The sequence below is a fragment of the Chamaea fasciata genome, unplaced genomic scaffold, assembly GCF_029207755.1.
Source record: "Chamaea fasciata isolate MVZ Bird 193981 ecotype frontalis unplaced genomic scaffold, bChaFas1.0.hap1 SCAF_7, whole genome shotgun sequence".
Classification (NCBI taxonomy): Eukaryota; Metazoa; Chordata; class Aves; order Passeriformes; family Sylviidae; genus Chamaea; species Chamaea fasciata.
In genome coordinates, this window is record NW_027094092.1 from 6,957,760 (window position 1) to 6,970,102 (window position 12,343).

Consider the following 12,343-nt stretch of genomic DNA (forward strand, 5'->3'; position numbering starts at 1 on the left):
TTCCCAAGCTGTCATTTGGGTGAGCTGGAGACCTGGAATCTGCCTCTCCCTTCCTCCTTCCCTCCTTCCCTGCTCCTGCTTTCTTTGGATTTGCACTGTAATTAGCAGTTTTACAGGAGCCGGGGCAGAGCTGGCAGCTTCTTACAGAAGACTGTTTTTCAGGTGGGAATAAAGCAGGATACTTCTGCTGGGAATGCTCAGCCCGATGATTTCTTTTCCTACCAGGGCTGTTTCCGTGCGTTGAGGTGGAAGCCGCGGGATGGGAGAGTCAGAACCACATTTCTTGGGAAGTTGCAGCTGGAAGTCCAGACTTAGGCTTGAAATGTTCCCTTTGAGCTTAGGAAAAAGGGAAAGAGGATATTGTCCGTGTCCAAGCCAAGAACATTTCTGGCCTGAAATTCCCACTTCTCCGCTGTTGAGCATTTAAAATTCCCCCTTGTGCAGGTGTTCCTGTCCTGGCCCTTCCCCAGACAGGACTTTGGTGTTTGACCCTTGCTTCCTGGGTGAACATGGAAGTGGATATACTCCTGGATTCAGTGTGGAAAGAAGCCCCTGGATAGCAGCAATCCTTTGGATGCTGGTGATTAGTTCACAGGATCTTGCCAGAAAAACATGAATTCAGGGTTGGTTTTATTTATCCATAAATATTCCTGTAGGTTCCGGTTTATCGAATGAGCTTGCAAAAAAAATAACGGATTCCAGGATATCCTGATGTTGGTTTGATTTTCACTGGAGGCTAGGAAAAATCTGGAACTGGGGCCAAGAAGCATATTCTGCTTAATGAGGTGCAAGATCGATGCTTTCCAAGATATTGGAAAGTGGGAATCTGGGAGGGTTTGTGGAGCAACAGGAAAAGGCAAAACACAGACATGACATTTCCAAGGAATTCCCAGCATTTGGGAATATTCCCTATTGGACATATTCCCACAGGATGAGGTCCTCAAATAGGACTGTTGGTTGCTTCCACTGGAAGTTTCACTTGGACTTTGAGAAGTACGATCTCCATGACCTCATCTTTCCAGGCTGATTTCGAGGAATGTGGGATACAGGCACGTCCTCGGCTAAAGCAAACAAGCAGGGACACGCTGAGGGAAATAAACAGGCAGCATCAGGAAAATGGGAATAGGTCATGTCCAGGTCAGGTTTAGGCTGTTTGAAGCCATTCCCAAGGTTTTTGAGGCTGGAAGTGTGACAGATCCAGGATCCCTGTGTAATGAGAACAAATTGTATTGAGAAAAGATGCATTTGGGTTTAGATTCCCAAAAATACTTCCCAGACTGCCCTGATTCCCAGCATTTTTGATTTGCAGCTGGGCATGTATCTGTCAAACCACTTAGTCATGGAATATGAGAAGAGGAAAACTCCTGGGATAAGCGGTGGGATGTGATGCAGGAAAAACAAACTGGGAATGCTGGTGAGCAGGGAGTAGAGTAAGAAGCTGGAGACCCTGGAATTCCACGTGTGTCCCTCTTTCCCCCTCATGCCAGGAGGGAGGGAAGTAATCACTACTTTAAATACCTTAGGATCATTCCTGGGAGATGAGCAGAGCCAGAATTCCCTCCTATGCCGGCAGATGCACGTGGAGGGAACCTTTCCCTGGCAATTCCCATGGCTCCAGAGCCTGGAGCCGCCTCTCCGGATGCGCTTCTCCTCTCCAGCACGTTCGTGGGGAGGGGAGCAGGGAAGGAGTGCCAAGGAATGGTGTTGACCACACAGTTTTCCCGAGTTTGGCAGGGATTTTGTGTTCTCCCACTTCTTTCGCTCTCCTCGTGTTGGCAGCGGTGGTCCCGGCGCCGCTCCCGGTGGCTTTCCCTGCATGTGACTCATCCCCAGGGAATTCCTGAAGCAATGAGTCAAGTTATTGGGAAAACTGTTTGCCCACTAGTGTAAACTAGGGAGCCAAGGAGCTGCCTGCAGGAGTGGAGAGAGGCATTTCCTTTTGGGAATGCCTGGGTTTCTCCTCCCTCCTAGCGAAGGCATCGCTTCCAGATGTGCTGGAGCAGAGATGCACTTCCGAATTCAATGTCTCACCTGGAAATTTGCTCCTTCTGCTTTTTTCCACCTTTTTGAAAAGGAGGCTGAGCTGATAAGCATTCCAGGGTGAAGTAAAACTGTCAGATAGGAATTTGCCAGGATTGTAGTGGAAAACAGCTTTTCCTAAAGAAATGAGGCTCCATCCAAAATGTTCCTTGTGTAAGTACTGGTCACCTCCTGGATCTGCCGTGGCTGGCTTCATCCAGCCCTTGGAGTTTTGGCTATAAATAGCTTGGAGGTCACGTGCTTTCCAACCGGGAATTACCAACTTCTGTGTGTAGCTGTGGGATATTCCAACAAAACCAAGGATTGGTGATTCCCAGTAACTATATCCAAGGAGAATGAGCTGTTGTTCCACACCTGGGAGCAGATTTGGGATGCTGGGAGCATTTATTGCTGTATCCGTCACCTGATCCAGGTATTGCTTTTGCATTCCCTACCCCATTCCAGCCAAGCTCTCCTTGTAGTAGGGGATTTCATTCCCCTGTAGAACGTGGAGTTCTATTTCAAATCCCACATTAATTGGGATTTATTACATTTTCCCCCCTGGCAACTTGGCCGTTTTTTTTGCCAGAGCATGGAGTGGTCGGGAAGCTGCCCGTGGGCTCTGCTGGCACAATCTGTGGGTGGAATTGCGGAGCTGCCGGCATCAAGACAAGGATTGGGGGTTGTTTTTAACTCCATTCCTGGCAGCACACTGGGATTGTGTGGGACAGTTTCTTCTCCACTCCCAGATTCCCAAGCAAGTGGTGGCATCCCTTGTTTCTTGGCCAGGTGTTTGTGCAGGCTTTGGATTTTCCGTAGGTTGACGAGTCTGGAGCTCTGGAGTTAAGGTGTGCTGCTGTCAAGGTCAAGGAGTAAAGTCTTGGGAATTTTGGAGGTGTGAGTGAGGCTTTTCCATCCCTTTCCAAGCATTATCCTCCCTTTTATTTGGGCAGCTGGAATGTCTCACAGCGATCCCTGTCTTTATGGACTTATCCCTACAAACCTCTTTCTTTGTGCCCAGGGAGGGTTGCTGAGGTCTGGAATTAATAAAGCCCTGTGGATCCTTCACACAAGGACATGGAAGTGCTGGACCCTGTTCAGGGGAGGGTTTGGAGCACAAAGAGCATCTGAGGGAGCTGGGGGAGTCAGCCTGGAAAAAAAGAGGATCAGGAGGGTTCTCCTCACTCTCCACAAATTCCTGACAGGAAGGTAGAGTCAGGTGGGATTGGGGTCTGCTCCCAGGAAATAAGTGGCAGGATGAGAGGAAATGGCCTCAAATTGCACCAGGAGAAGTTTAGGTTGGATATTAGGGAAAAACCCTCAATGGAAAAGGTTTTAAAGCATTGGAGCAGCCTCCAGTGGTGAAATCCCCACCCCCAGAGGGATTTAAAAGCCATGTGGATGTGGCACTTGGGGGACATGGGATAGGAGCAACCTTGGAAGTGCCGTAGGAATGGTTGGACTTGTTCTTGGAGGGCTTTTCCAGCTGTAGTGGTGATGCTGTGGACAAATCCTGGCCCATGGGGTGGTGGAGGGATGTCACTGCATATCCAGTGTGGAGAACTATTGGGATGTGCAGTGTCACTGGTTTGTAGGACTGGGATCCCTGGCAACAGTCTCAGAACTGGTCCCAGTTGTTCGGAGGAAGTGCATTCTGAAGTGGAGAATTTCCTTGTTTTTCTTTGATTCAGTGAATCCCTTATCCTGCTTTTATCTGGGAACAAGAGCTGGGAGTGGCACCTTTGGGATTTGTCCATCCTCTTGCACTAAATCCATTAAGATTTGCAAGATAGTCCCATTTTTCCGGAAAACTCCACTGCTGCAGTCAAGTCCATGCCAAGGAGATACATTCTGGAGTCTCCTTATTAAAAATGAATCATTTCCAATGTAACAGGAAGGGGATGTTGTGCATGCTTGAGGGAAATGTGGGATTCATGGGACCTGTTTCTACCCAAGGCAGGAGAGTTTGGAGTTAAGGGAAAAGGGCATGGATTTAACCAAGGAGAACATTCACCTTGATGTGTTTATGGCAAAGGGAAGGAATCTGGGGGAGGAATGAGCTGGGATGGAGATGGATCAGTGCTGGGCCGACTGGGAAGTGCTTACACTGATCCATCACCATTGCAGTTACAAAGAATTTATTCCAGGATTTTGGGGTTAAGCTGGTGGCCAAATCGGTAAGTTCTTGTTCCCTGTGTTTTGAAGGTCAGTTGGTCCTCTGAGGTTATTTTGGGAATTTGTGTCAGTGGGCAGCGCTGGAGTTCCAGATCCGAGCTGATCCCATTAGTTCTGTCCCAATGACATTGTGGAGGTGATTGTGGTGCCACGGCCTTATCCCGAGGGAGCTGCATCCAAAGTATGCCAAGCCACAGGAGGCTGTTTGAACCTTTCCTGTCTCCAAGCTTCATTCCCTGGCTCTGCTGCTGACTCGTTTTATTCCCTTCCCCTTGGAAAATGGGAGATTATCAAGGAGAATCTTCAAAGTAGCCGTGCAGATATCCCAAAATTCTAATCCCCACTGATTTTTGCCTGTGATCCCTGCCTGGGATTTGCTTATAAATATGGCTCTTAAATGTTCCATGAATGCATGGAATATTCCTTAAAGTAGGGATCTGTTCCCTGTATCACCTCCAGCGAGGGTAGAGCTCTCCTCACAAGCTTCTGGCAGCTGCTGTGCCTTCTTCCCCCTGGGAAGAGCTTTCCTGCAATTCCTGCAGGCACTGCTTGCAGCAGATACTTCCTGCCCCTGGGAAAAGGCCGAAACGACTCGCCTTCCTTTGGTGCCACAGAATTAGTCTCCTCTTGGTACTCAATCCTGGAATGGTTTGGTTTGGAAAGGACATGGAATGCTGATCCCATTCCCCCCCTGCTGTGGACAAGGATACCTCCCACTATCCGAGGTTTCTCCAAGCTTTGCCCAGCTTGGACTTGTCACTTCCAGATTTGGGGCAGCCACAGCTTCTCTGGCAAATCCATTCCAGGGCCTCACCACTCTCACAGGGAAGGATTTCTTCCCAGTATCTAATCCAAACCCACGCCATGTCAGTGGGAAGCCATTCCCCCTTGTCCTGTCACTCCATGCCCTATTCCAAAGGCTCTTTCCAGCTCTCTTGGAGCCCTCTTAGGCACTGGAAGAGGCTCTAAGGCTCCCCGGAGCCTTTTCCTCTCTGGGCTGAGCCATTCCAGCTCTCCCAGCCTGGCTCCAGTGCAGAGCTGCTCCGTGCAAATTCCTCTGGCCAGCTTCAGGACATTCTGTATGGATATAACCCCATCCCCCTTCTCCCTGAAAGGCGAGAACAATTCCCAGATTGTGAGGAACCAACTCGGAAACAGAAAGAGCCTCATTTAAAGCCCTTCAGAACAGCTGGATGGGGCCCGATGGAGTTGGATCCAAGCTGGAATTGATGATTTCTGTCAAGCCCAGTAAGTGCTTGGTGGGAATGGGAGGGGTTCTGGGAGCTGCAAGGGAGCGGTCTAGCCTGGGGTGGGAAGCCCATATTCCATGTGGGACGTGTTGGTGAGGGAAGGAAGTACTTGGGGTGACTTGATGGGGCTGGAATTCCATTGGTTAGGGAAGTGAACTGTCTGTTATCCTGCAGAGTGAAAAAGTAGGATGCAGCATCCATGCTGTGCCCTCAGGACAGGTGTCTCCAACACCTGGGCAAGGTGACCTGGATGTGCTCTCAGGGAGAAGGGAAGCGCCTCTGCTCCGGAGCAGAAAATCACTCACGAGGAAAAGCTGCTGTGGGAGCTGCCAGGGCACAAAGCTCCCTTGGTTTTGGTTTTCCGGCTGCATTTCCCAAGAAGTTGATCTGGGAGCTGGCAGGCCTGGGCTTGGAACTTCCCAGCAGGACAGCAGGTTGGGACTGGGACATTCCTGGGAAACATGGTGACATTTCGGCCAGGGGAAGGTGTCCTGGAAGGGGCAGCATTCTGGGAGACGGTGCTGGATTTCTGTGGAACAGCAAAGGGCTCTGGCCTTTAGTGACACCTGCAACCATGCACTGAGACCTACAAATCCAAATTTTTGTGGGAATTCTGTAGCCCTGAGCAGTGAAGGCAAACATCTGACTTGTTTTGAGGGAATTTCCTTGTGTGAGTCACGCTGGAGGACTCTGGAATTTGCAGAGGCCAGCTGGAAGAGGGTGCTGGCAGAGATGAGGTGCGATTGCTTTGTCATACCTGGGTCTTGTGAAAGTGCCATCAGGTGCCTGAGGGAAAAGGTAGGGAAGAAATATTGGGATAGCAGGGCTTCCTCCATGCAGACTTCCCCAGGGATCTGACAGAGGGGAAAAAAAAAAACCTCCCAGCAGATCCAATTTCAGCTTGGGTTTGGCCTCCCATCTTTTGCTCTGAACAGCAGGAGGTTGGGAACCAGAGGGGGTTTTGGGGTGATGGAAATGGGAATGATGAGTTAGCCTGTGGATGCAGGGATGGGGAATTGCAGGGAGGGAGATTTGCAGGGGGTTTTGAGCCTGTGGATGCAGGAATAGGGATTTTCAGGAGGTGGTGAGCCTGTGTATGCAGGGATGGGGAATTACAGAGGTTTCAGAACCTTTGGATATAGGGATGGGGAATTGCAGGGGATTGTGAGCCTGTGGATGCAGGGATGAGGATTGCAGGGGGTTGGAGCATTGGGCTGTGTGGGTGCCTCGGGAATCTGTGATTCTGGGAGCCTGGAGCAAATCCTGCCTGGATTTGGGTGGAGGGAGTGGGTGACTCCGGGGGTGTTGCTGTGGTGTGGGTGGGCTCCTGGCATGCAGGATCCAGGCACAGCCTTTCTTCCTTCAGCTTTATTTCCTGGTGTACTTCTCCCTAAGGAGGCTCATGTCAGATGGGATGGGCTGTTGGATTAGCCTAAGTCTCCGAGGTTTAGCTGGAATGTTGTCTCACTGTAGCGTTTTTCTCCCTTGCTCTTTTCCCTAAGCCTTTCCCTACAGACAGCTAATTCTCCCCTTCCCCCACATCCTGTCATAGCCCAGAGCATGTCACAAGGAATTAACGGCTGGAAAGGCCGGGAGAGGCTTCTCTGGAACAGTCTCTCCTTTCTGTGCCCGGGGTGGCCCCCTCTGTGTGTCCCTTTTGTGTCCCATCCAAGTCCCCTCCCCCTGACCATTCACTGGAGAGTCCATGGCCAGGAGCCTTTCCCAGCCCGATGCCGCGGCCGTGTCCGAGGGCTCCCGGCGGCGCTCCCGGTTTCTCTATGGGAAGAGGGAGGAGGTTGGTGCCGCTCGAGGGTTTTCCTCCTCTCCCGGCTCCGCATCTCTGACAGGATCGCCCGCTCTCGCTCCCAGTCCTCCTTCCCACAATCCACGTACAATCTCCTCAGAATAGGGATGATGTCACTTCCTTCCAGAGGGTGCTGGGGGGTGTGGAAGGGGGGAGTCACGACCTCTGGCTCTCGGCATTCCCGGTGGATAAATGAGGTGCAGGGAGGGAGTCGCTCTGAGGATGATGCCCGGCTCTGTCGGCTGGCAGATCCCAGTTCCCACGCCGTGCTTCCCTTTGCCGAGTGGGATTTTCAATGGCTGCAGGAAGAGTTTGCTGTTCCCTCCTGAGCTTGTGATGCCTGTCTCCCTGGATATGCACTTTTCCTGAAATATCCTTCTGGGAGAGAAGGATGCACAGCGGCTGGACCACATGCCATGTAAGATTCCTGCTTCCCTAGATCTTGCCTGTCTCTGAGGGGACTCCTCGTGCATGTGCTTCCCTTATTTCAGTGTTGGGAGCTTGGTGCTGCTTGTACTGGGATTCAGCTTTCAAGATCCTGGGAATGTTTGGCTCTTTCCAGCAGTTTTAGGGGCAGTGCGAGGGTTCTTGCTGTCGCAGAGCAGGGGTCAGTGGTCTCGGGGCTGTTTGCACTCCAACCTTCCGGTTCCTCCCAATTCCTCTGCTGGATCATATCTTCAGCATCTTGAAACACAGTTCCTGGGGGGGGATGAAGCTGAAGAGTCCTCACAGTGAGAGCTTTTTCTGGTGGGTTTTCCAGTCTCAGGCCTTCCATCATCTCCCTCCTTTCTAAAGCAGGGGCAAAGCCCTGAATCTCCTGGTTTAAATTCGGGAGTCTTTGGGAGTTGATTGGGAATGTTCCTGCCCTGGGAGCTTGCTAAGTGGAGTGACAGTTTCACAGTGAGTATTCCCATATGTGACAGCGAGTGACAGGCTTCTCAGCTCCGTCCCCATCTGTTGCCAGGGATAAGGAACCCACATTGGATATTTGTTGCCGTCGTTGATATCCTTCTCGAACTGGGAGAGGGTGCTGGGAGCTGGGAGAGCCCAACTAGAGGGGTGGAAGAGTTTCGGAAAGCGCGTTGGCGGGATGCAGCCGAGGGATGACGGGAACGGAGCTGGGCTGGGAAGTGCTGTCCAAAGGCAGCGAGAGCTGGAGGTGTATCCAGGGTTTGTGATATCCCAGCTATCCCGGGTGGTGAATGACAGGCACGATAGGGCTGGGAGGGAGTCTCCAGATGGTCAGAGGAGTGAAGGTAGAGCTGGAATGTACCCAGTGCTCTCTGATTATTCTGTGCTGAGGAAGTGAGAATCCAAATGCCGTTGAAATTTTGCATTTGCTTTGTTTGTGGAATGGAGCATTTCCTTCAACTGAGTGACTGGCTGGAAGCGGCCTGTTAACTGTGGAATCTCCTGGAATTTGAGGGGATTGTGTAGGTTTTCAGTAATGGGTGGCCAAAATGGGTTGGAAGATCCATTCCAGTGGCTGTGGGTGTCAGCACAAGAGAGGAGACTCTGGATTTGGGATATTCTGGGAAGTGGCGGGGTAACCGCACCTGACTGCTGGGTTGGATTTAGTGGGACAGGGCAAAAATTGGTGCCATGGGCTGTCCCAAACCCAATATTTGTGTCTCCTGGAAGGTTCAAATTATTTTAAATCATGAGCAACCTGGACTGGTGGGAGGTGTCCCAGTCCATGACAGGGAGATGGAACTGAATCATGTTCAAGCTCCCTTCCTGTCCAAACTATGCTGGGATTCTGTGGATGCCCTCCCCTTTCTAACTTGTTTTATCCACACTTTTGCACTAAATTAGGGGCATCATATCCAAGTGTGGGATTTTTTGCCTGGTACCGGAAGTATTGCAGGTGATATTCCCTTGGGAATGCCGTAGGAAATCCTGTTGTAAGTAATGGATGAGAACGCTTTGTCCTGTCCTGGCAGTTTGCTGTTGGGCTCACAGAGGCAAAAATCCAAGAGCACTTGTGGATTTGGAAGTGCAGCTTTGGAACAGTGTGGCCACTGCAGGCCATGGATGGAGCGCTCCAGCAGCAGTGCATGGATGTGGGAATTGGGAGATCGGTGGGGTTGGGAACTGAGGTGGATCAGCTGGGAGAGCTTGGAGCAGAGAGGCACAAGTGAGGTACAGCATTCCCTGGCAGCACAGGTAAGAGGTGGGGCAGGGATTAGGGCATGGAGAGAGGAACAGGACTGATCTCACAATCCAGAAATCCCTGGTGGGTATGGGTAGATTGCAAAGATGCCATCCTGGATTTGGCAAAACCAAGGAAAATTCCTGGTTGTGGTCGTGTGCTGGGCCAGGAAGGCAGGAGCAGGATAAGGTGTGCTGCCAGAGTCCCTCTGGAGCAGCTTGGAGTATGGCCAGCTGGGATAGAGTGGGATGGCAGTGCTGGAGGAGGCTGGAGCGCCCTGTGCAGTCTCGTGACTTTGCACCGCTCCTGTTTCTATTTTCCAAAGGGTTTGGGAAGCCCTAAAAATAGGAGCACAAACAAAACCCGTGGAAGAACAGCAGCTCCTCAATCTTCCACCTTGGAATTGGTTGTGCCTGTCAGGGCTGGTGCGGATGCGACGGAGATGTGGAGCTGGCAGGATGCTCCTGCTGGTCCAGGGGGAGATCTCCTAGGAGCCGATATCCTCACTGGAAGTGCTGTTGGGAGCTAGTCCATAGTTCCCCAGATGCTGCCACTGACTGTTAATGGATATATTGGCTTCCTGAGCCAAGTTGGGGGGGAATTGTTGGACAACGAGAGCCTGGCAGCAGGTTTGTCCATGGAAAAACACAGTAATAGGGTTTTTCAGAGATTTGAGGCCAGGAAGACCTGTCCCAAATCCCACGGTGGCTGCTCACCATCACAGCCTAACAGGATTCCAGGTAATCCCATGAAGTGGAGCTGGATGAGTTACACACTGGCTTCACCTAATACTTCCCGCTCCTTTAACTCCTGGCCCTCCTTCCCAAGCGTGCTGTGCCCCCTGGTGCTGGAAGGAAGAAGCTCTGGGATAAACCAGGATGGCTCCCAAGTTGTGGGGTTTTCCACAGGGGGCTGGAGAGGCTTAGCAGCAGCTTTGCTTCCATTCTTTTCCAGGAGGTGAGTGCTGTGCCTGCTGAACTTCCCGGGACCTGCCAGCCATGCCAGGGATTGTCGTGTTCCGCCGGCGCTGGTCTGTGGGCAGCGATGACCTGGTTCTGCCAGCCGTCTTCCTCTTCCTCCTTCACACCACCTGGTAAGTGAGAAGGGCACAAGGATGCTTGGAATTCACCCAGGAATTCTGCTGGCTATTCCTGGCACGGCTGGAAATTCTTCCCACACTTCTACACGGGGCCAGAAAGTTTGGTTGGGGCATTCCTGATGGACACCAACATTTTTCCAGCTTCTGTTTTCGTAGCTAAGCTCTGTTCCAAGTTCTAGCCTAGGTCCAAAGAGCACTGGATAACCAGTGCTCCTTGTTATCCTCCTGTGCCACCCAGGATTTTCCACTGGAATTTAGGGCTGTGCTTCTGTACAGAAGCTCAGGAAAAACAAGCATGGAATCCTGGAATGGTTTGGTTTGGAAGAGACCTTAAAGACCATCCAATTCCAACCCCCTGACATGGGCAGGGACCTAGTTACCAGTAGGTGGTTCCAAGCCTCATCCAACTTGGCCTTGAACACTTCCAAGGGATGTGGCTACCACAACTTCTCTGGAGTAGGAAATCCCATGGGATCATGTGGCATGGACGAAATGGTTCGAACGAGGGTAGCAGGGCCTCTGGATGGCTTGTGAGGATCTGGGGCCCAAATGAAGATTACTGTAAAGAACAGTGGGACACTGAGGAGTGAAGCAGCTGTGGGATATTCCATGTTTTTTCCCTTGGCTTTCCTGCCGGGCAGGTTTGTGATCCTCTCGGTGGTGCTCTTCGGGCTGGTGTACAATCCCAACGAGACGTGCTCCCTGAACCTGGTGGACCACGGCCGGGGCTACCTGGGAATCCTGCTGAGCTGCATGATCGCCGAGCTGGCCATCATCTGGCTGAGCATGCGCGGGAGCATCCTGTACACGGAGCCGCGGGATTCCATGCAGTACGTCCTCTATGTCCGACTGGGTAAGCAGCCGGAGCCTCCGCACTTCCGCGTGCTCTTCCCCGGGGCCTCCTCTCCCTGCCCGGTGTGGCTCCTCCGGCACAGCCAGATGGCTGCCGGGATGTGCCGTGCATCCCGATGAATCCATAGACTGCGCCTTGTCACGGCTGTCAGACTGGCAGGCGATATCCCAAATACCCTCCATGTCCTCTCATGGAATCTGCTCCCCTTCTGTCTCTCTTTTCCCCCCTACATTTTCCAAGGATAGGGGCATAAATCCCAAAGGTTCTCACCCCGAGGTGTTGCCTCACCCTCCAGGCACTGGGAGGAAAAGAGGTTTTCCACGTGCTCATTCCCTTTTTCTTCCTATAAGCAATTCCTGTCTCTCTCCCGCTCCAAAAACTAGAGCAGGGAAGAGATTATTCCTTGATCCCTCCCTCCCTTTTAGCTTGTTTTCCCTGGGTTCTGTTGCCTTCCAGGTACAGAAATTTAATCAGATTTTTCTGTGCCGAATGAAGATTTTAAGAAAATTTTTCTCTGGAGAATTTTCATCTTTGAAGAAGCAGAGCCAAACCCATTCCAAACAAATCATCCCGTGGGTTTGCATCCCTGCTTTTTGCCGGATTGTTTTCCTGCAGAATCCACTAAAATAGGGATAACGTTGCTTGAAAGCTCAGTCTGGAAGACTTGGAATGCTCAGTGCAAGTCATTAACGCGAACAGCAAACAAATCTCCCTCTCCAGCTTTCCAGCCAGTCTCCCTAGGGAAGCACGGGGAGCCTGGCAGTTTGCGTTAAAACCAGACTAAGTGGGGCAGGGGAGGTAGGGAGAATCCAAAGGAAGGTTTTCCTGCCCCCAAAAACGTCCCTTCTTCTTCCTTAAACTCTGTGTGCTCAGGAGAGGGATTTCCTCTAGATTTTGGGTCTTGTATTCCCTTTTGCCTGGGTTTTTTTTGCTTTTGGTGGTTGATCAGTTGTGCTGATGGAAGTGGGAGCGTGACCAGTGCGTGGGCAAA

At 51.5% G+C, this 12,343-nt stretch overlaps 1 protein-coding gene across 3 annotated transcripts in view; it reads left to right on the forward strand.

Moving 5' to 3' along the window:
- Positions 1-12,343, forward strand: part of DAGLA (diacylglycerol lipase alpha) — a 59,178-nt gene that overhangs the window by 16,760 nt on the left and 30,075 nt on the right. For all 3 annotated transcript variants that reach the window (XM_066187395.1, XM_066187394.1, XM_066187396.1), the window contains 2 exons: positions 10,355-10,493; positions 11,141-11,352. In XM_066187395.1, the coding sequence (XP_066043492.1) occupies positions 10,399-10,493; positions 11,141-11,352 (307 nt within the window). In that variant the 5' untranslated portion in view covers positions 10,355-10,398. The remainder of the gene's footprint in view (positions 1-10,354; positions 10,494-11,140; positions 11,353-12,343) is intronic.